The sequence below is a fragment of the Vigna angularis genome, chromosome 8 (assembly GCF_016808095.1).
Source record: "Vigna angularis cultivar LongXiaoDou No.4 chromosome 8, ASM1680809v1, whole genome shotgun sequence".
Taxonomy (NCBI): Eukaryota; Viridiplantae; Streptophyta; class Magnoliopsida; order Fabales; family Fabaceae; genus Vigna; species Vigna angularis.
This window is the reverse complement of record NC_068977.1, coordinates 30,869,117-30,892,232: the sequence shown is the minus strand read 5'-3', so window position 1 is coordinate 30,892,232 and position 23,116 is coordinate 30,869,117. Positions and strand designations below refer to the sequence as shown.

General features: G+C 31.4%; 3 protein-coding genes across 7 annotated transcripts; 1 reads left to right on the top strand and 2 right to left on the bottom strand.

The window, feature by feature from the left end:
- Nucleotides 1-2,018: 2,018 nt before the first annotated feature.
- Nucleotides 2,019-4,056, top strand: LOC108343761 (40S ribosomal protein S3-3). Its single transcript, XM_017582132.2, has 6 exons — nucleotides 2,019-2,176; nucleotides 2,272-2,419; nucleotides 2,494-2,665; nucleotides 3,332-3,386; nucleotides 3,464-3,595; nucleotides 3,728-4,056. Exons 1-6 carry the CDS (start codon nucleotides 2,147-2,149, stop codon nucleotides 3,899-3,901), a joined length of 711 nt encoding a protein of 236 aa, XP_017437621.1. The 5' UTR covers nucleotides 2,019-2,146; the 3' UTR covers nucleotides 3,902-4,056.
- A 1,934-nt stretch (nucleotides 4,057-5,990) lies between these two features.
- LOC108343728 (40S ribosomal protein S3-1) lies at nucleotides 5,991-11,912 on the bottom strand. Its single transcript, XM_017582073.2, has 6 exons — nucleotides 11,794-11,912; nucleotides 11,532-11,679; nucleotides 11,286-11,457; nucleotides 6,591-6,645; nucleotides 6,372-6,503; nucleotides 5,991-6,273 (listed from the first exon to the last, which is right to left on the bottom strand). Exons 1-6 carry the CDS (start codon nucleotides 11,821-11,823, stop codon nucleotides 6,094-6,096), a joined length of 717 nt encoding a protein of 238 aa, XP_017437562.1. The 5' UTR covers nucleotides 11,824-11,912; the 3' UTR covers nucleotides 5,991-6,093.
- A 1,163-nt stretch (nucleotides 11,913-13,075) lies between these two features.
- On the bottom strand, nucleotides 13,076-22,175 carry LOC108346086 (histone-lysine N-methyltransferase ASHH3). 5 transcript variants are annotated; one of them, XM_052867377.1, is made up of 15 exons: nucleotides 21,988-22,175; nucleotides 20,305-20,339; nucleotides 20,173-20,229; nucleotides 19,691-19,820; nucleotides 19,350-19,464; nucleotides 18,533-18,632; nucleotides 17,940-18,018; nucleotides 17,681-17,852; nucleotides 17,510-17,590; nucleotides 17,266-17,392; nucleotides 14,145-14,172; nucleotides 13,920-14,001; nucleotides 13,778-13,823; nucleotides 13,609-13,692; nucleotides 13,076-13,382 (listed from the first exon to the last, which is right to left on the bottom strand). In XM_052867377.1, exons 3-14 carry the CDS (start codon nucleotides 20,188-20,190, stop codon nucleotides 13,624-13,626), a joined length of 1,047 nt encoding a protein of 348 aa, XP_052723337.1. In that variant the 5' UTR covers nucleotides 20,191-20,229; nucleotides 20,305-20,339; nucleotides 21,988-22,175; the 3' UTR covers nucleotides 13,076-13,382; nucleotides 13,609-13,623. The 5 variants fall into 5 exon arrangements, with proteins under 5 accessions (XP_052723337.1, XP_017440533.1, XP_017440530.1 ...); XM_017585044.2 differs by having other exon boundaries at nucleotides 20,314-20,339; XM_017585041.2 differs by having other exon boundaries at nucleotides 20,173-20,216; nucleotides 20,314-20,339.
- Between the last annotated feature and the right edge of the window lie 941 nt (nucleotides 22,176-23,116).

Here is a 23,116-nt window from a genome sequence, read left to right as displayed (position 1 = left end):
TTTAATGAATCCCTACAATTTAAGTTTATCCCAAAAAAAAACTAACTTCTATTATAGGTGCACAACTCCTATAAGCAAGCTTATATTATGACTTTGTTTGCCAATCTAGTTTCAACTCAATATTCAGTTGCACGTATTCATAAACTTACAAATTGAAGGAAAGTGTGATAGGTAATCACAGGTCTACTTCCTGCATCTACACTTTAATATTACCAATTTCGTTGTGTCATGTTTCAAAAGAAAAATTAATATTTATTTAAACACTCATTTAATAAATATGTATTAGTACTAAAAGGAGTGGAGGTATAGGTGTATGAAAATAAGGCGTGGAGGTTGGATAAGGATGAACTCTCGAAATGAAATAAGAGGGGTTTGCACCTATTATAATAGGTGTTTTAATATTTATTATAATATCTTTTCATCATAATGTTAATTTTACCACTGCTCACAACTTATTATGATAGGTGGTTTTTATCTGTGATGATATATCATGATACATATAACTTTTATTATGAAAATGTCATGGTTACATCTATTATGATAGGTTTATTAAAATTCGTCATAATATATCTTAGTTTTATTATAAAATTGTCACTCATCAATGTATTACGATAGGTGAATTTCATCTATCGTAATAGTCCGTCATGAAATCCTCTTTTTTCACTAGTATCTTACCACCTAAACTCTTTTATATGAGTTTGTGACCCTAAAGGTCAATTTAGTCAGTATGAATCAAAAGTGAAAAGATTAAGATTAATTTTTCTTATCTTAGTCAAACAATTCATATTTAAAAATTGTTTCTTAATTTTATTTCTTAGAAGATGACCTAACTATAATAATAAAAATTCAAATTAGAATTTAACACATTATCATGATTATATACTAGCACAATTTTACTTTGAGCATAATTGAATCACAATCATTGAGTAACCCATCACATGTAATTCAAACAACTATAACAACCTTTAAAAAGAGTAAAAAAAACGTAGAAGATAATTTTTAAAAGATAGTGATTTTTATAAAATGAATTTCAAATATATTTATAATTTTATATTTTTATTGTTAAAATATTCTAATGTCATCTCTTAAAAACTACCAATACTCTTAGACCAATTTTCTAGGTTCTCATTAAAAGAATTAAATGAAATAAAAGATAGTGAATATAATTTGTTTAATAAAAATGTGTATCTTTTGGGACGTTATTGAAATTTAGTTAAAATTTATTAATGGTTTCCACAACCGTGGAGAGACTTATTAAATAGAAAGTGAAACTTACAAAGTTTAATTATTTGAAATAATTTGAAGTTAATAACAAAACTTAAATTTAAAAAAAATAATTTGAAAATAATATAAAATAATTTGTAAACATTAATTATACTTTTAAAAGAAAATTTAATTATATAAAATCAATTCTTAAAAATAATTTATATTTAACCTTTTTTTATATACTCAAAATAAATATAGCACAGTGAACTAGTGCAATTGTGTTATTTTCTTAATAAAAACAAGTTGGGCCCAACATTAGAGTTTCTTTTTGCAACGCTAATGTCTCCATACACCTCCCAATTTTGTGTATAAGAGTGGACTAAAAAGAGTAAACACCATGCCTATCAAAGAAGAGGGGTGTGACAAATCTATTATAGAAAAATGCTTTTTATTTAATAATTAGTTTTAAATTATAAAAAAATCTTTTTTTGGCATACTTTTCTTTTGTTAAAATTTGATATTATCAAATAATAATACTTTATATTCGAGCCTCTTAAAAATAGTTGAATGTGAAAATTTTATCGAAAATGCTCAACCATTTTTATACTGAAATTATTTATTAAGTAAACTAATTAAAACTTTAAATATAAAAAATATTATATTTCGAAGCTCTTAGTGTATATTTATTAATTTGAAATATAATAATAAATTATAATTATAATTATTACAATTAATCTGATAATAAAGATTGACATATATTCCTGATTAAAAAAAAGAAATTAAAATCTTAAATAAGTGAAAAATTTGGTCCGGCCCAACCCAAAACCCTATAAGTATATTCTTCCGAAATTAGGGTTTGCTGTCACAACCTCTACTTCTCATTCTGTGTTCAGATCAGAATCAGATCTCCGCTTCCCTTACTTCGAGTTCATCTGCAAACATGGCGACTCAGATGAGTAAGAAGAGAAAGGTAAAGAGCATATAGATTCGGACACACCAACATTTTCTGTTTTTTTTTTCTGATATTTTGTGTTAATTGAATATTTGAACTGTGTCAATATACAGTTTGTTGCGGATGGAGTGTTCTTCGCTGAACTGAACGAAGTTTTGACGCGTGAATTGGCGGAGGATGGTTACTCTGGCGTGGAGGTTAGGGTTACGCCTATGCGAACCGAGATCATCATCAGAGCCACCAGAACCCAAGCCGTTCTAGGTATATGTGATTGTAGAATCTCTGTTGGTTTTGTTGAATCCATGTTAGTTTATTGACTGTATTTTGATGTGTAGGTGAGAAGGGAAGGAGAATTAGGGAACTGACTTCAGTGGTGCAGAAGAGGTTCAAGTTTCCGGAAAACAGTGTTGAGCTTTATGCAGAAAAGGTGAACAACAGAGGTCTATGTGCCATTGCCCAGGCTGAGTCTCTTCGTTACAAGCTCCTTGGAGGTCTAGCTGTTCGCAGGTATGTATAATTTTCTGTAAATTTATTCATTTATATAGTGATAATAATATGTATGTTCTTTGGAGTTATCAATAGCCGTAGATTTTAGTTTTGGATATTACTAATCTGCTTAGTGCTGTTTTACTATGATAGAATGATTTATTTTATTTTTTATAGAATTTCACAAGTTGTTCTTGAAGTAAAGTAGAAAATTGATCTTTTAAATTGTTTTTGTTGAAGCAATGTATTTCTGAATAATTTTATCTTGAGTAATTTGTGTACATGTTTATTGTAAATCCTACTCCCTCATTTATATCTGAATTCTTTTTTCTTGGGAATAGATTCTTTTATCTTGAGTAATTTGTTTATTGTAAATTCTACCACCTCATTATGTGTATCTGAATTCTTTCATCTGGGAGTAATTTAAGTAAACCTAGTATTTCTTTTTGCCTCTAGTTACCAAGGTTTGGAAGAAAAATATATTTTACCTAACAATAACCGAAGAAAAAAATATTTTACCTAACAATAACCAATCATTTACGCATTCACTAGAATAAGTTTAACGGGAGGCAGAGTTGATTGTGGTAATGGGTGGGAGCTTTATTATTTTTACATTTTCGTGAATACAGTTCATCTGCATGTTTGGCAACATTACAATATTTATGCATATTAACCTGTGTGTTTCAGGGCTTGCTATGGTGTTTTGAGATTTGTGATGGAAAGCGGTGCCAAGGGATGCGAGGTTTGTTTTATAGAAGCAGTTTTGTTGTATTGCTTTATTATGTAATGGTTTTGTTGATTGTTGTTTGATTTGAGCAGGTAATTGTCAGTGGAAAACTAAGAGCTCAGAGAGCCAAGTCCATGAAATTCAAGGATGGGTACATGATTTCTTCTGGACAACCAGTGAAGGATTACATTGATTCTGCAGTGAGACATGTTCTCCTAAGACAGGTTTGCTTCTATTTTTTCCTGGATGCCTGATTGAACCTCTTTCGAAGTGGGATTTCATGCGTTTGGCTCCTTTTCCAATTCTCTAATCATGAAATGATGATGCTGATAATTTTTTTCATGTTGGTCTTGTAGGGTGTTCTTGGTATAAAGGTTAAGATCATGCTTGATTGGGATCCTAAAGGAAAACAGGGTCCTAAAACTCCCCTCCCAGATATCGTCACAATTCACACTCCAAAGGAGGAGGAAGAGTATGCCCGGCCTGCTTCTGTTTTGCCAACAGCTGATATTGAGGTCCCCGTTGCTTGAAAATGTTTTAATTGCTCTATTAGATTTATATTCTGAAATAGCACCTTGAGTATTTGATGCCGAAGACCCAAACCGATTTTTGTAGTTTCGTTTCTTTTTAACAAACCTTATCCCTGAGTACAAGTATTCAAGCATAAATTATTTTATATTCCCCATCTTCTGTTTGAATTGTCTTTTTGGGTGTTATTTTATTATATGTTAAACATTTAGGACGTGCAATGCAGTATTAGATTTTGTACCGAAGTTATAAAACTTGTTCGAAAGGTGATTTAACATTGAATTCTGCTGAAAAAGTACCTTTTCGTTGACAACGACATAAATATTATTTTTATCTCTAACGAGGCTTTTAGGACGACTTTTACTGTTAATAACATTAGGGAAAAGAATAATTAAAAAAGGAAATTTTATGTTACCTTGGGTGGAGTGGGGGTGTTTAGGCATAATGAAAATTTCCATCTTCTTCCTATTGGTTAGAAGGGAGAGAGCAATTTCCATCAGTATCATTAATAGGAAGAAGATTGAGTCATTTTAGATTTTAAGAATTTGAGAGAAAAGGAGTATGGGTCAGATGCCACAACAAATAAGATGTCGTCATTTGTTTGAGATCATGATGTTCGATATTACACGCTTATCATATAGTCGATAGCACATTAGCACTTGTATGTAGTAGGTTGTATAAATCTCAGAATAAATAAAGTAGTTTGCAAGTTCAGAAGGGAACAAAGTTAATGATTTAAAATATCCCTCCATTTTTCTATCGTCCATATCAGAAAATGAGTTATTGATTTTTAACCCACTAAATAATCACTTAAAAAATTGGTTGTTCACTCAATCATTTACTTTATGCTCTCTTCTCTGACTTCAAATTATAAGACTATCAATCTATCTTTTCCGACTCCCATCCGTTCCCTCAATTCTTCCTTGAGGAGAGGATTGTCAGTTAAATATTTTGAAGAGTGAAACCGCCTAAAATTAATTTCCTGACAAAAAAAAGTAAGATTTAGCTTGAAAAATTGCTATTTCTCTTAATCATGTAAATTTATGTTAAGATTGTTGTTTGAGCTATAAGTCATTTTAGCACTCGTTTTCTTTCTGCAATTTAGTAAGGTATGGTAAAATGTCAGATTCTTTAAGTGATCGAATATTTTTCATTGCAATCTAAAATATGTTTTAAATTTATAAAACTAGGAATGTTTCAAAAAATGAATTCGGAATGATAAAATATGAAACATGATATAATGTAATGTTTTTAAAGGTAGAAATTTGCTCTAAACGATATAATGCAAAATGTTTTTAAATTATTTTATCAAATATTTAAAGCATGAGCAGTTTAGACTTCTTTTTAACGCTTGTCAAATGTACATAAAAGAAAAGGGATGGACAAAGAAATGCCGACTGTGTTCTACATCCAATACTTTAGTTATGCTCTTTCCTTTTGGTATTAGCAATAAACGAGAAAAAAATGTATACATTAAAAATACTATAGCCTTTAGATTACCAAACTGAACTGGAACATGATAAATATCTTTAATTATTTCAAAACCACTACGCCCACGATAAAAATCACTTCGAACATTGAACAAAATTCGTGAGCAACTTCCAGATGGCCATGTAAAAAATTCCTTCTCATGTTATAGTACGGTAAATTTAATGATTTGTCTCTAAAAAATTTTATATAGAAAACCATATTTAATATATTTTAAAATATTTTTCAGACTCTATGCAAATATCATTTGTAGTTAAACTTCACATATAATGATTGAAATCGATTGGATAACTGAAAAACAATAGGGAATCAATACAACTATAATTTTAATTTAAAATTAAGTAAATTTTTGGGTCCGTACTGATTTTGATGCTTGTATAATATAACAATAAAAAACCCTAAACCCTAAAAATAAATAAAAAATATTAAATTTAAAACTTCTTTTTTATCAATCTTGTAATTTGTAAGAGTAAAATTTGTATCATTAAATATTTAAGAAAAAAAAAACCTGACTAAAACACATTCAATTTGATGTTTTTTTTAACAGTTTTTCAACAGCAAAACCTCTTAACAAATTCAAACTCTCAGCAAAAGATTAAACCATAAAAAAACCAAATGCTGCTGTTGCTTAAATACCAAAATTTTGGAACTAGTTATCCATCAAATACTGCATAGAAATTCAACTACCTATTAACAATCAACATTTTTAAGCAACAGGAACCTCAATGTCGTTGGCCAAAACAGGAGCAGTAGCAGTAGCAGGCTGACTGTATTCTTCCTCTTTGGGAGTGTGGATTGTGACAATATCTGGGAGGGGAGTCTTAGGACCCTGTTTCCCTTTAGGATCCCAATCAAGCATGATCTTAACCTTTATACCAAGAACACCCTGTAAAACAATGAGGAAAAGTTAACCAAAAAGTTGAAATCCTAGTGCCAAATGACATTAAATAAAATAGTATTAGTTAACGAAGAATAGCAGCAAACCTGTCTAAGGAGCACATGTCTCACTGCAGAGTCGATGTAATCCTTGACTGGTTGTCCAGAAGAAATCATATACCCATCCTTGAATTTCATGGATTTGGCTCTCTGAGCTCTCAGTTTTCCACTAACAATGACCTGCTCAAGCCAAACAATAGTTACAACAAAATCATTGTATAAAGCAATACAAAAAACATTAGTTCAAAGAGGCTGCTGTAGACAAACCTCGCATCCCTTGGCACCGCTTTCCATCACAAATCTTAAAACACCATAGCAAGCCCTGCAACAAAGAGTTCAAGACTGTAGAGCTTCCACAGAGGCAGAAAAATTGGATTCGACCAAATAAAAAAATTAGAAACTTTAAAAGCTTCTAGTCCTTAAAAGCACTTTAGCAATGTAAAATACTAAAATGTGTTCCTATAGAAACAAAGTAATAGGATGAGAAGCTATCACATACATATATCATCAAGGTTACCATTAAACAACAGTCAAATAGCATTTCATCATGTCTCAGAGAAGGTGTTTACAGCTGAAAAGGGGGAAGAAAGGCTAAAGTGTATGGGTGCGGGATTCATTCCTTGGAAGTCCGCAAGGGTATGGTAGTCAAAATCGAGATGTTACTCAACATCGTAAAGAGTATGGATTATAAATTTCGAAATTCTGAGAGTGTAAGTAAACTCATGAAAACATGATAAACTCGAATATAAGAATCTACTTTAGATAAATAAATATTTAAATATTTATCAAAATTACAATAATTTATTATATAACATTATGAATAACTTTTATATTTTTTTATTGAAATATTATTATTAGTTAATCATATTATATAATTTTAAATATTTTTATAATAATTTTAATTAATTATATATAACATTTAATATAATACAAAAAGTGTCTAAACTTTGACATCTAGAAACTTTGACTTTAAGGCCCAAATGTCAGCAGAAACCCTAAACTCAACATCATATTCCAAGACCAACATGATTGCGAGCAACAACGACAATGGGTAACAGCCACTTTGGGTAACAGCGACTTTGGGTGATAGCGACACTTGGCCAGCCAGCAACATATCGGGAGCTATGACACCAAACAAGAGACAGAGACAGCACAACAGTGAGATGGATTCACAAGAGTCCAGGGAAGAAAAAACCAGGACTAAAATCCTAATCTTGTAAGTGAGCCCTGAAATGATTTCACTTTGCGAAAAAACTAAATTTCTCGTTAAACTCGCCAAATCAGAAGCAGACTCGCGAATTCACCCAATTCCACCTCGATCCCACAATAGTACTCCAAAATCGAGTTTGCTTATGAGTTAACTCGAAAGCACTGAGTGAACCCGTAAACTCATCCCAGTTAATGAGCTAACTTGCAAGTTTGATAACCATGAACACAAAATCATATGTAAGCACATAATTGAACTTCAGTTCACATGATAAGCAAAAAAAAAAGTAAATCATTAACAGTAAGCCAACAGTTGTAATTAGTTACAATAACACAATAAGCCATCCTAGTTACAATAACAGTAAGCCAATAGCTCCATCCTAGTTAATTAATTCTAAAATAATAATTCATAACATATAATCTAGCGTGCTAAAATCATAATCATAGAAAGATCTTCAACCCCATTATTTCCAATTCCATTTGCTCCACCATTCAAATTAGTAATGTCTACATCATCTTTGTACTTTCATCTTCCTCAACTTTGATTGAAACCAAGTTTTCATCCAAATCCAAATTGTCTACCTCGAAACCTAATCCTTCACTTCACTCTACCTATGCTCATCTTGCATGATACACTCATCATTGGGTGAACAATCATCAAGATCAATTTGAAGCAGTTTTCTTGTTGCTTCTTCTATGCTAATCTTGAATATGCCATAACAAAAATCATTCACTGTGCTTTGCTTTAGCCTATTCTTTCTCTTTGAGTACTTAAACAAATACAAAGGCAAGTATGATATGAAAGAAATAACTTACCATCTAAAAGGAACTCCAATTAAATTCAAATTCGGAGGAACTACATGTCAAGTTCAATACATGATGGCACACTTTAGTTTTAGATGCTCATCACCATAAGACTCTCACCAATCTATTGGAAATAAATTAATTGACCTATTGGCTAAGGTAAAACCAAAATATTTAACTCGTTTTTTGAAATCGCCAATTTAAACATCAATCAAATCCTTCACCATCCATGTTAAACATCACATTAGATCTTGTTTTACTTCCAACTTAGATTTCAATACAAGACAATAATGCATTTGAGTGTTAAGGAAATAACTTGCAACATGCAAAGGCATGTGAATTTGCTTGTCCCACCTTTCATCAAGAATGTTCATTAAAGGCAAATAACTAACCAAAATATATCACATTAGTTAGTTTTTTGTTTCAAAACCACTAAATTAATAAATAATACATTGATAGTCATATCTTTTCTGGACAACATTGAAAGTTTTCGTATATTCTCCTTAGCTTGGTCCATTGCTTCAAAACGAAACCCCATGGCTGGGAATAAACTAACTGAAACACACTTCAAATAGATGAAACACACCCTTTAAACAAATTATGATAGTTCTCCAAAAATCCTTATCCTTCCACATCCACAACTATTTTAATTTTCCATCAATTGCTTTTGCAAACCTATCATACTTTTATTCATTAATAGTAAACATTCTAATTAAATTTCCCTTGTTCTCATGAAGCCCCATAATGTCAAGTAAGATGTGGCACAATGAGTAAGACTAGACCTCACCAAATCTTTCTTGTGAAATGGTGTAGTAGAGAAACTAGAGAAGTTCTCAAATAGATAAAGGTTGTAATTCATTTACCTTCATGAATTACAAACTTCTTCTCATAATCCTCTAACATTAAGTCAACACAATGTACCACACAAGTATCCATAATAGTGTTTTCCTCTTTGCCCTCATCATTTGACCAATAGCTTTGTAGTTTATTGTATTACCTGCCACAACTTGTACCACCTCTTCAACAACACTAATACTTTATCAATCATCTCAAACCTTTTCAGCTACATTGGATATTGCGGATGCATCCCGGGACTTGAAAAACATGGTTCCATTGGGGTCGTTCAATAGTAAGTTTATTATTATTCTTTTCTTGTCGGTCGAGCCATCGACCATATTTGTACATCTTGTTTTCTTCCATTCATCCCTACATGCTTGTAAAACAAGTACATATTTTAAACTTTCCTCTTATGTTACACCATGAGTTCTCGTGGCAGCTCTTAGGTTGGGTAAGTTTCTAGGGGTTTTAATTGGTGGAGATGCATGACCCATTTTGTAACCTCTATCCTATCATGAGATTAGAGTCAAATATTTGGAGGAAGTTCAAAATACATCTCTTGCTTTAAAATCACATAGGGATGACTGAAAGAAAATGAGATGTACGATTATGACTAATGGTTTGATTGATAAGGAATGAAGGACAATAATAAAATTTCTAGTGAACAATCTAAAGGGAATTGTGTTTTAAAGTCCATAGATGCAACTACTATATCCAAAACAACTGAAAGTTTTTGAGATGATGGATAACATTTTTTGAAGAGTTCCAGAAAGACAATGTCATTAAAGTTATGACTCATAATGCAACAAACTACAAAGCTGTCTAGCCAAATGTTGATGGCAATGCTATTTTGGACACCTTGTGTTGCACATTGTGTTGACTTAATGTTGGAAGATTATGAGATCTCAATTTATGAAGAGACAATTCCAAAAGGTAAAACAATTACTACCTTTATATCTATTCAAGAAGTTCCCTAATATCTCTATGTCAAAATTTCATGAAAGGAAGAGATTTGGTGAGGCAGGGTGTTATTCTCTATGCTACATCTTACTTGACATTAGGGTGTCTTCATGAGAATAAGGGAGCTTTAATTATAATATTTACTAGTAATGAATTGAAGTCTAACATGTTTGCTAAATCAATTGATGGTAAAGTAGTTGAAGATGTGGTTTTAGGTAAGGATTTTTGAAAGAATATCATAACTTGTTTGAAAAGTGCATTGCCTCTAATTGAAGAGCTTTGAATTAAAAGCTAGTCACGAGGTTCATTTTTGAAGCATTGGACAAAGCTAAGGAGAAGATACAAAAGGCTTTCAATGCTATCCAGAAAAGGTACTATTCATTTTAACATTCTATATATTTTTTTTGTTAAGATAGTGATTTTGAAATTTAAAACAAAAAATCAACCAAAAGTAATATATTTTGGTTAGTCAATTTCCTTGGTGGAACATCATCAATGAAGGATGGGACAAGAGCAACTCTACATGTCTTTGCATGTTGTAGGTTATTTTCTTAACACTCAAATGCACTATCGTCCTAGATTTAAAGCCGATTTGGAAGTGAAACGAGGTCTAATGAAATGTATAACTAGGATGGTAGGGGCTGAGGATGAACAAACTCTTATTGATGTTCAAATTGATGTTTTCAAAAAACAAGTTAAATATTTTGGTTGTCTCTTGGCTACTAGGTCAACCAATTTAAAGACTCCAAAAATTTGTCATTCGTGTATTGAGCTTGACACGTAGCTCATCAAGATCTGAGTGTAATTGAAGTTCCTTTGAGATGGTTTGACTAGAACTTATAAAAAATTACTTAACTTTAGGTTGAAAATTTTATTGCCCTCAGGATAGAAGAATCCAGACATACGTACCCTTCAGTAGAAAACCAATTTTTTAAACCAAAATCAATTTCCTGCTCTCCTCGAACAAACAATTTTGCAAAAGCTTCTCTAAATACACTAAATCAATCTACTACACCACAATAAAGCATAAGCATTAAGCAAGAAGTGCACAGATTCATAATATCCAAAACTAAAATCCCTGTCTATTGATAACTCAAATTCAGAAATACTATAATCATTATATAAACTAATAAATTTGCTAAAAACTATACATACCTGCGAACAGCAAGACCACCGAGGAGCTTGTAGCGAAGAGATTCGGCCTGAGCAATGGCACATAGACCTCTGTTGTTCACCTTTTCCGCATACAGCTCAACACTGTTCTCAGGAAACTTGAACCTCTTCTGGACCACTGAGGTCAGTTCCCTAATTCTCCTTCCCTTCTCACCTACACATCAAAACACAATCAGTAAACTGATATTGATTCAACCAAAGTAACAGAGGTTATAGAATCACACTTACCGAGAACGGCTTGGGTTCTGGTGGCTCTGATGATGATCTCTGTGCGCATAGGCGTAACCCTAACCTCGACACCGGAATAACCATCCTCCGCCAACTCACGTGTCAGGACCTCATTCAGTTCGGCGAAGAACACTCCGTCCGCAACAAACTGTACAGTCACAACGTTTGAATATTCAACTCACAAAATATCGGAAAGCAGAAAGAAAAAACAAAAAAAAATAAAGAGAAATTGTTGTTGTTTCTGATTCCGTTAACAATTTACCTTTCTCTTCTTACTCATCTGAGTTGCCATGTTTAGAAACAAAGAAAGCGGATCTGTCCGAATAAGCTTGTAGAGTTTTGGATCAGGCCCAGATAAAATGTTTTAAATTATTTAAAATTTTACTTTTTACCTAAATATTATTGTTCTATTTTTTAAATGCAAAAATAATTTAGAAATACATTAATTTTAAATATAATATTTTAATTACATTAAATATCCATTGAACTTTTTTAATAAATAATCTATTCTCGTGTATATATATATATATATATATATATATATATATATATATATATATATATATATATATATATATATATATATATATATTCTTCACATTATTTGTTAATAGAAAGTGCTTGGATTTTTATTAAAAATTTACAAAAATAGGAAGGTATGATAAGATAAAAAAAAGTGGGTTATTTCATTTTGTACTTTCAAACATACATTGCATCTTCAATTTTCAAAATATCATATTTCAAAATCTAATGAAGAAAATAAAAACTTCTTTCTTGAATTTTAAAATTTGATGAAAAAAATCTTTCCTTAAATTTTGAAATCTGATAGAGAAAAACTTTTTGTTAAATTTTAAAATCCAATAAAATTTTTGAGAAATCTTTCATTCGAATTTTAAAATTTAATAAAAAAATTCATTTGTTAAATTTCAAAATTTGATGAAAATATGATTTTTTAACTGAAGAGAAGAGTTTTGAAATATTAAAAAAATTTAAAAATACAAGGTAAAATGATGGAAGATGCCAGATGAAAAACCAAAAAAAGTGTTGCAAAAAAAAGTTCCAAAGTTTGACTCATTATGCTTGTCTATGCACAATTATGAACCCATTTATCATGCTTGAAAATTTAATGTTTTAAAATTCATTTTATACTTTATTATATGACGAGGCCAATTAGTGGTTAAATTTTATGGCACAAAATAATTTGAACTGATAGTTATTAATTTAACACAATGTTATTATGATTTTATATTCATACAATAGACAGTAGAATCTCCAAACATGTGAGTGTTCCTTTGCTTTGGTCATGTAACATTCAATGATAGAAAATTAACCTAACAAAGTCAAACACTGATTTTACATGTAATAATTAAAATGACTCTTACAATATAAGTCCAAGAGGAGGAAGATCAATGTGCCTGACTTTAGCAGTCATCAGCATTGATCAAAGAGTAATGGACATTTAACAAGTTTCTCCTTGTTTTTCTGCATCAGAACTTCCTCATTATCACTAATAACCTTATGCTCGAAAATTGACAGTAAAAGAATACAATTGAAACTACACATATATTAGGTAATGGTACAAGAAGAATTCTCATTTTAGAGAGTACTTAGGATTTTAAAAAATACAAAGATTATTTCCAGTCCTTTGAACAACAATCATCTAGGCTAACACCATACAGTTTGTCAGAAGAAAACAAAACTTATTGATATCTTCAATCAGTAAGACTTGTGTTTTCATATATCCAGCTTCATTTTCCGTTGATCAGAGCCTCAGCAACTACAAGAATTATGCACATGAAATGAAAGAATAATGACTGCGATTTTCAGTTTTTCACCTCCTTTCACCTGCACCTGAACAACACAGGTGTTAAGTAATCAATATATTCAAAACTAAATAACATGCTCTAAAGATCAACATATACACTGAAAGCAGACCAACTAATTTTCATCATTACCCAAGTCCCCAAATCAAATTAAAGTGTGACAATTTGGAAATTTACCATACAATATAATATATCACAATGTTATACAGATAGATAAATCATGCAAAAAGAAGTATTCATTAAGTAGTTCCTACCAAACAGTTGCATTACTATCTCACAAGCTCCCAGTCCTCTTTTGACATGTCATAAATTTCAACACAACCATCCTCAAACATGATCTGCAAAAGCAAAAATAAATACATATTCATATTTGATGACAATTTTCATCTAAATTGTCAAAATCCAGACAAAGAAATCCCTTACTGAATGTTTTCGAGAATGTTCATCAAACCGTTTAATGACTCCAAACCTGCAGCATTTTAAGAATGACAATGATTATGGATATACATACATAAACTTCAGAAGACACAGTGTCACAACTAATAAAGGGACAATTTTACCATACCTCTCCTTTTCAAAGCTTTTTATTCTAATAACTTCACCAATGCAATTGTGTAAGCATTTTCGGTGGTTAACACGAGAACCTCCTGAAAAACCAAGTGCAAAAGGGAGATGGGTATTTTATATATCGAAGATAAATTATAAGAGGAACTGATCACAGATTTTATGCACATTTACTTTCAGAAGAAAAAAATAGTAAATAACTAACAAAATAAAAAAGCAAACCTACCAATTTGCAAGCGTCCATTCTGATAAACCTGTCCAGACGAAAGTACACAATTAGTCAGCAAAACAGATACTAAATTCAGTATTGTGGAATGTGCTCAGCGGTTTAAGTTTTTATTCTCTCCCCCTTAAATGGCTAGCTTTTGTGGTGTAGTTCACCAAGACTCCAATTGATTGGTATTAGTGAAGTGTCATAGAGTGAATCACTATCTCTCTAAGAGTACAATGATAGGACTTTTGGTTTTCCCTCCTTAACACAGTAGTAAAATATGTAGTGTTTGGTTCCTACCCTTATCAATTTTCCTTAAGTTCTTATCAGCATCTAAAACAACTTTAAGTTGTTAGTTTGTTAGGGTTTGCTTGGATGAGCTTCTCCATAAGCTCTTTTAGAGAAGAAAAAGATAAATTTAACTTCTTCATAAACTAAAATTACCTTATGCACAAAAAGTAGAACAACTATACAAGAAACTTTCTACAAATTAAGCTCGGGAAGAAGTTTATTTCAAATTTTCTTCCTATTTTCCTCTCATGGAGCTTATGGAAATGAATTTCAATGAACTCAGTTTCCTTTCCCTGATTCTCTATCAATTTCCTCTATTTGTTGTTATAAGATAAATTATGTGTCACCAGAATTAGATTAGCTCAACTAAAACATAAACAAGGTTGCTTTGCTTTCATGGAGATTTTAGACAGCACAAAATCACAAGTGTTTTGACTTTCCCATTACAAATTTGAGATGATTTTCAACTTTATAACCCCATGTCACGCGCAGGCACACATATACATACATATACATATATATATATATATATATATATATATATATATATATATATATATATATATATATATTTGTTTTGGTTTTCCACGGAAGAAGGCTTATCATATGTTTGATCCAATGCAAAGAATTTTTCCTTTAATGTTTCCTTTGTAATAGTGCAACGGTTTCCCCCAATGGGTAACCAAACACGACATTGTTCATTTGGTTTTGCCAAAGTTGCTTTCTGTTTCAAAACATATTAAATAATGTCTGTATTGATTAAGATGATTCTGTGTAGTAGCTTCTTAAAACTTAAAATATGCCTGTTTATAATGATTGGAAGGTGTTATTGAATGATGCAGTTTAAAGAAAGTGTTTCTCAGTTTGGTGCGGCAAACCAGTTTACTGAACTGCACTAAGTAAACTAAAAAATAATTCACTGAACTGCAATATAAGTGAACTAAAAAATAGTTTAGTTCAGTTCGTTTGAATTATTTTTTAGTTCAGTCCAGTTCAGACGAACTATTTTATAGTTAACTATAAAATTTTATAGTACAGTGCAGTACACTTTGTCCACCCTTACCCATGGTAGAAGGAGGGTATCTTACATTTCCAAGGAGGAGGAAGTTACTTTCTACATTTCTACCTATCCCCAATCAAATTTTCCATCTTTTTTTTTTCAAACTTTAGTTAATTTGAAAAATGCTAAATACCAATCAAATGGAGAATTGACATCAATTAGGGTTTCAAATAGTGTGCAATAGCAGCAGAGCAGAGTGGCTAAGATCCACTACAAGGGCTGCTACAGGGGAGCAAATTTCTGTAACAAGGTAAGTGATCAAATAGCAGGCTGAACAGCGATGGTAGCAGTCATAATGGCAGTGCTATGTGTTGGTTCCAAGAAAACCCTCTGAATTGAGACATTATAGCTACTTCATGGGTTATTTTTGGGATTGCAACTTCCAAAATATAAAATGATAAAGACCTTTTGACTTTGGTTGGCATTTAAATGTTCTGTTCAAGATACCTATAAGAACTTTTATTTTTAATTATCAATATCATAATTTTTTAGAGTTTATATGTAAATAGATATAATTAAATAAAAAAATTTAGAAGAGTGACCATTCCACTGTCCACTATCCCTCTATAGTGTCAGCACCACTATGGATGGTTTTATAAACACCAGAATTTAAGCTCAAGTTTTAGAGATGAGAAAATTGAAAAATCACAGAAAATTATGCAAGAACCAGGATGCTGTATACTTTTAGGCATATAAATTGTTGACACGAAGAAGAAAAAGTAAAAGTAATGCAAGTACCAATTACTTAGTGGAGATTCAACTCAAGGTGCTGTATGTTCTTTCAGGCACATAACTTGGTGAAACGGAGAAAAAACAAAATGTAACCTATTACTCAGAGGAGATTCACCTCACAGCGCTGTATGCTTTTCGGCATATAACTCAGTGTACTGTATGCTTTTAGGAGTATAATTCAGTGACAGAGAGAAGAAAAAACCAAAATCTTGTGAGGACAAGTGTCGATGCATAATTTCAGACCATATGAAGCCATTTTGTGAAAGGTATTGCACTCAACCCAGTTCAATGTTGTAAAATTGTTCCTTTAGTGTTTCAATTGGTATTGACTAAGGGATTTCCTAAAGAACAGTTTTGACATGATTTTGGCATTCACCAACTTAAGAGAGGGTAGATTTAACTCAAAATTTGTCCTCATTGCTTCTTATTATTTCCCTAATTATGTACTTGTATCCCTACTAATTCAGAAGTAATATTCACATTTAAAATTTCATATTTGTAATTTTTCATATCCACTGTCAAGAGTCAACACATTTAAAAACTTTACTGCAATTCACTATTTGTTTAAATTCACTAATAAGAATTTTATTTTCCTGTTCCATTCATCCAAGATACTGTCAGAACTGTCTACTAATCATCATACCAAAAAAGTCATACCCTAACAATTCATTTAGTCACACCTATGAGGCTTGTGTGGTGGCCAAACTCAGCATTATTAATCCTCCTGTTACCCCTTTACCTCTAATTCTTGTACAAAATAATGGAGTTTGTTCTTTTATAGTTTTTTAATCTAAATGCAGCACTGAAATGACAGACTTACGGACCTAATAAAGTTCCCAACATAAACCCAATTCAAAAAAATGTTACATCATTGCTTCTTGAGCTTATGATTAGGAAAATTGTGACCCAGGACTAACCACCATTCAGAAATAAAATCTGAACAAGTCACTGGAATAATCTAAGTTATAGTACTAGGTTATAATTAAAGTTTCATGGAGATTAGAGAGAGAAGCATAGATAGAATGGTTATTTTTCATGAGAAGATGAAGCCACCTGGTATGCAACTAATTTTAATGCAGCATCTGAAGACATTTTAGGCTTGGTAGGTCGAACACCCAATTTACGCCTACATGTAGCAGCACCACAGTGGCAATCTTGATCTGCACCAAATTGAACAAACCTGCAACGTAGTTAGAAACATCCCAGCCAGCCAGAATCATGTTGGTAGCATAACTCAGGAGAAGCCAACACCACCAAAACTTAAAGGGTGAAGCAAAGAACAGGTAAGTGCTCATACTGGTAATCATAAGTCAGATGCTCGCCCTTTTGTATGTCACGAGTTGCAAATATGCCAATTCTTGTTTCACCATCAATTATCCTTAAAAATGGAGAAAAAAAATTGCACGTTACAGGAATGTATAAATCCTGCAGCAACATCATCAAACAAATAAAAAAATTAGTAACCAACCATTTCTGCATCTCAGTATTTGGACAGCAACTATGGTTGATGTATCTTGATTTGTTTCCCTTATATGTTGCATCTATCACCATATCTCGATTGATTTCACATAAGTAGAAATTTGTTTCACCACGGTGTTTCATGTTCCAAAGCCTTTCCTCACATGTTCTATCATCAATGACTGTAGAGAAAAGACAACCGTCGTAAGTAGCTTTCAGAGTAGTTAAGTAAAAACTCACTTTATAAATATTGATAGGAAAATAATCACCTTCTCCAACATATTCTATAACAAACTCCCCATGTTCGATATCTTCATCCGCCACAATTCCAGAACCACATTTCTCAGTCTACAGAAATGTTAAATCTCAGCATGTCAAGTGTAGATATTTGAAGAGAAAATGCTAGTGATTATACAAATTCAAATAATCTAACTAGAATAAAGACACATCTATCTATGAGGACAAAAATAAAGTATTGTGATGATAGAAAAGTGGTGGAGATAGTGGGAGGAGAATGAGGACACTAAGAAAGGAATATAGTTACTATTTTTCAAATTTTCAAAGTTACTTTTATGAATGTAAACATTTTTATTAGTTATTTAGCAAAACTGAATAGAATAAGGTTAAAGAACTTTCAAGACAAAATGTAAAGAAACACACAGCAATATAGACCCAAATTAAAACGAAAAACAAGAGCAGCTAAATTACACAACCATGTCAGCAGGACAGATGCAAAAATTACCTCAACAAATTTCAATGACCTCTAAACAGAATCTTGATTTTGCTATGAAAAGGAAAATACAGGAATAACTCTTGAGAACTATATTATAACAAAAAAAAATTCTGAGCCAGAAATTTATACCTGAACCAATTTCATCTTTTTCACAGGGCGATTCTGGAATGGTTTGTTAAGACAAGAGCTCCCACATTTACAGCCTGATGAACAGCTAGACAGAAGCATCCTACAGGAACAGTCAACATGATAAGTAAGCTATGACTTAAAAAATCATGTTGATATACTTGCATCTGTAATATTATATGATATAATAAGAAAGTAGAGACTTTATGTTACATAGTAAAACAAAGTACTGGGTGGACCTGTAATATCTAGAAACAATAACCCTTCCAGCCATTTTAAACATCACACAACTTCACAAGGCTAGCAACTCGCATGATTAGTCAAACAGGTAATAACCCTTCCGATCATGGAACAAGTTCAAGCTATTTCTTAAACTTATGGAAACCAAAGCTACACCATCCCATTCCTTATTGGTTTTGAAGGGTTTGAGGAATGCAACATGCTTGTCATGACATGGTAGCTTCGGAAACAATTATTATAAAGGCTCAGATCAAGCAACAATGAGAATATACGGTGCTACCAATAGTAACCATATTTGATGAACTAAGCATGCTTATGAAGAACTTAGTTAACCACACTACACAGCCCATTGAAAAACAAGTACTCAAACAGACACCAAAAATAAATATTTCTGAAAAAAAAAAATCAATGATGATTTTGGATGGTTGATTGGCTGCTGACAATAAACTTTATAAAAACATATAAATAATAGAAATAAAGGTAGATTTGGGAACATTACTTAACATGGAGTAGAAACGTACTAGAAATGAGAATAAGCACATGAAGATTTCCCTAAAGAACATGCAAATGAAATACTTACCCACAGTGGCAATCTCTACCACATACACTAGTAGATCCAGCGGAAGGAGTACAGGAACAGAATATGCCATCATCATCAAACCGGGATCTTTTGACCTTCTTTGTGAGATATATATCTTAAATTTGTAAAAACAAACAAATATAGACAATTCTCTAAAACTCTAGCCATCTAAACAGACAAACTAAGTAAAACAGGATCACACAATTTAGAGGAAATTAGGAAACTAAAAACAACTTAAACTCTAGCAAGATCAATACATGCAAACTTACTTATAAACCATACAGCTCTACATGAAAGATACACAGTTACTGTGAACATTTCAGAAGAAGTACAAAGGATACTGCGTTTTATATAGGAGTACTGCATTGGCTTTGATTTATTAAACCAATTAGGAAGTTCAAAGTCAACAGGTTCTCGAAGCTCCTTCAACAACTTGTTGAAAACAGATCCAAAATGAGTCTGCTCAGAATTCTGTTAAACAGGAAAAAAAAAACAGGAACTAAATCAACAGACCAAAGACAATTCATTCAAAAGGAAAAATTCAAATTGAGTTGACTAACACAATAGTAATGGACTACCACAACAACATATTCTATAAAAATTGAATCTGAAACGAAAAGCCATCAAAACCAAAATAAATATTTGATTAAATGGGTCATCTTAACTTAAAAGGACCAACTAAAGATATGGCAATAACTAATGGTAAATTCATGTTAGTAATTTCTATACATTTGGCCATTCCCCCAGCATCATCACATAATATTTTAGAGAACTTAAGAGAATGACTGGTCAAGTCAAAGGTATTACAACAACACTAAACAACCTTTTTCATGGCAGGCATGAAATCTGATAGAGTACTTGATATTCCTATGTGATCAACCTGTGTCTCAGTTTCTCAATAGAAGCTCAAACCATAAATCGGATATTGAAAATCAATACCACAAAATCCACATACAAGACTTACTTGATTCCTTCAAAGGCATACTTTGCCTACAAAATGAAGAAAACTGTATCAGCTTTAAGCAAAAGTAAGACACCAAAATTTTTCCCTATGTTGAATTTCCAAAATCAATAAATCAAAATTAGCATCCTCAAACACAGACATAAAAAATATTCTTTTCCTACATATAAGTTAGTGCCATGGCAAACAGAAACTAGACGGGATAAGCAGGCAGAAAGATGGTTCAATATTTATTTCTTGACAAGCAAAATTGGGAATTGAAGAACAAAATAACACATAGTGAGAAAAACTGAAAAATGAAATTTAAAAATAATAAATAAAACAAATTTTTCTGCTAAAACCAACTTTATTTAATTTAAATTCATAAAGAATCATTACTACCATGGCACCTTAATCTGTTTTGGGAACTCCTCCTGGTGTTACATTAAATAATTTAAAATGAACAGAAAACCTCAGAGTCTTTATTTTTCAACCACTAATAATCTGCAGGTTATCTGTTAATCAATTTCACAATTTTGAATGCAGAAATAAGAGCCAGTATAAGAGAACTTAAAGAAATTTAAATTAATATTAAATTGAATAAATTAAGGGGACCCTTACATATACAAAGGGTTTGGGTTATACGCAAAGATCAATTTAATTTCTTAAATCCCATTCAGAAGAAACCCCCCAATTTGTAAGTAAGTATCTGCTTTTCATTAATTCCACTAAACCCATGACCTATATTTGAAGGACTACATCTATCACCCCCTCTCCCCAACTTGCTATCTGTTGACACTGGAAACTTTCATTCCTTTCAAAATCTTCTCCATTACCTAATCTTTCAACTATTTCATTATCTCGCACTTGACAAGAACTACTCTTGATACAGCCAATTGCTCCAATAAACACATTTTTTTCCCAAAAAAATAAAACAAATTAATAATAAACGAGTATCTGTCTCGTTTTAGAGCCCTTCTCACTACTTTTCATTTGCATGGAAGGCAAAGAAAAAAAGAAGAGAGGAAACAAAGTTCTGAAAATTTACAATGGAGTAACAACTAAGAAATCCTACGTTTACAAGTCACAATTATCCTATCCCCACCTTCCCTCTTATGCTTCTCCCTTCTCCCAAACACAAGAAAATTCCTAACAAAAAAAAAAAATTACTTTTTTTGAAAAATTCAAACTTTTCCCCCCATTTTCCTCACAAATCCCAATGTTTTCTCCCCTTATTTCAGAAATCAGAATTGATATTCTACATTTGGAAATCTCGATTCTCCCCTCCCCCGACCCTCTTGTACCAGTTTGCGCTTCGCCCAACCAAGATAAGATCCTCAAAGAAAAAAATAGCCAAGCAACTGAAAAATTTAAACTTTTTCCAGCCCCAGATTTAGAATTAAACACAACAGAGTGAGGAAGCCAGCGAAGGAACATGAATTAAACTAAACAGAGAAACAGAACAAGAAGCAGGAAACACAAACAGCGTTTGCAAGAAAAAACAAAATTTGGCTTAAACCCATGAAAGAAATTGTAGCGAATGGTAGTAAGTACAGTGTAAAAAGTTAAGAAGTACAAAAGGGATGGAATGAAATCAGTGAGAATTCAAAAGAGATTCGTAGAAGCAGAACAAGTACAGTAAGAAGAGGGGCAAAATGGGAAATATGTACACAATCCAAGACAAGAAGAAGAGAGAACCTGAGATGGGTTTGGTGAAGAACAAAGTGAGAGAAACGAAATGGAATTGACGGTGCGAATGTATATTTACACACATATATGTGTCTGTATATATATATATTTGACAAACTCAAAAAACTGTCAAAGCGCTTCTTGGTTGAATCTCAGTAGAAAGCTTTCAAACTTCAAAAATCTACTTCCGATTCAGAACTTAGCCACCACAATAGGGTTCTGTCTCTTTTAATTATATATATTTAATACTACTTAACTTTATAATAATAATAATAATAATAATAATAATAATAAATGTTTTGATTTCATCGAATATTTAATTTTGGAAACATGTTTTATTTTATGTTTCTTTAATAATACTTTTAACAAACATATAAGTTAAGGATCCCATTAACAATTTTTTTTTTCATATTAGAAAATTAAAATTGTTAAAGAAAATTTGAATCGCAGATAAAAATGGAAAGAATATCAAAACTACAATGTATACATGTTGATTTGAAAAGAATGGTAGACGAATTATATTAATATAAAGATTATTTTCCTTGAGCGAAATAAAGTAAAGGATTTTTATCGGGAGTTTAATTATCATATATTTTATGGAATTTATAAAATGCTATAATTATTATGAAAGTAAATAAATTTATTGTTATAAAATATAGAATGGGTTGAACTTATGGAACAGACACTCACCATGAATGATGCATGAATAATACTCTAATTTTTCATGTTCAAATTTCAAAAACACATAATTACTATATTATTTATTTATTTAAAAAAATTCTTAGTAACTTTAAAAAAAATAGTGTTTGGAAACAAAGGTACTTTTGAGCATCTTGATATACAAAATTGTCTTTTTAATTAGTTTAAAGCATACATAAATAGTCTTTTTAGTCATAAAAAAAATCTTAAATAGGGTTGCAATAATAGACACTTCCCCATTATCATTTTTAGTTCTTTAAACCCTTTTAGTTATTTTATGTTGCATTAAATTCAAAGTTAAATATTGGTTGAAAAAACATGACAATTGAAAGTGTTTTTAGGCTAATTCATTATATCATTTTTATTTAAAAGAGAGAAAGAAATTATAATATTATGAAAAAATGGAATTTAAAGTTTTTGTTGAATTTTGAATGTTATT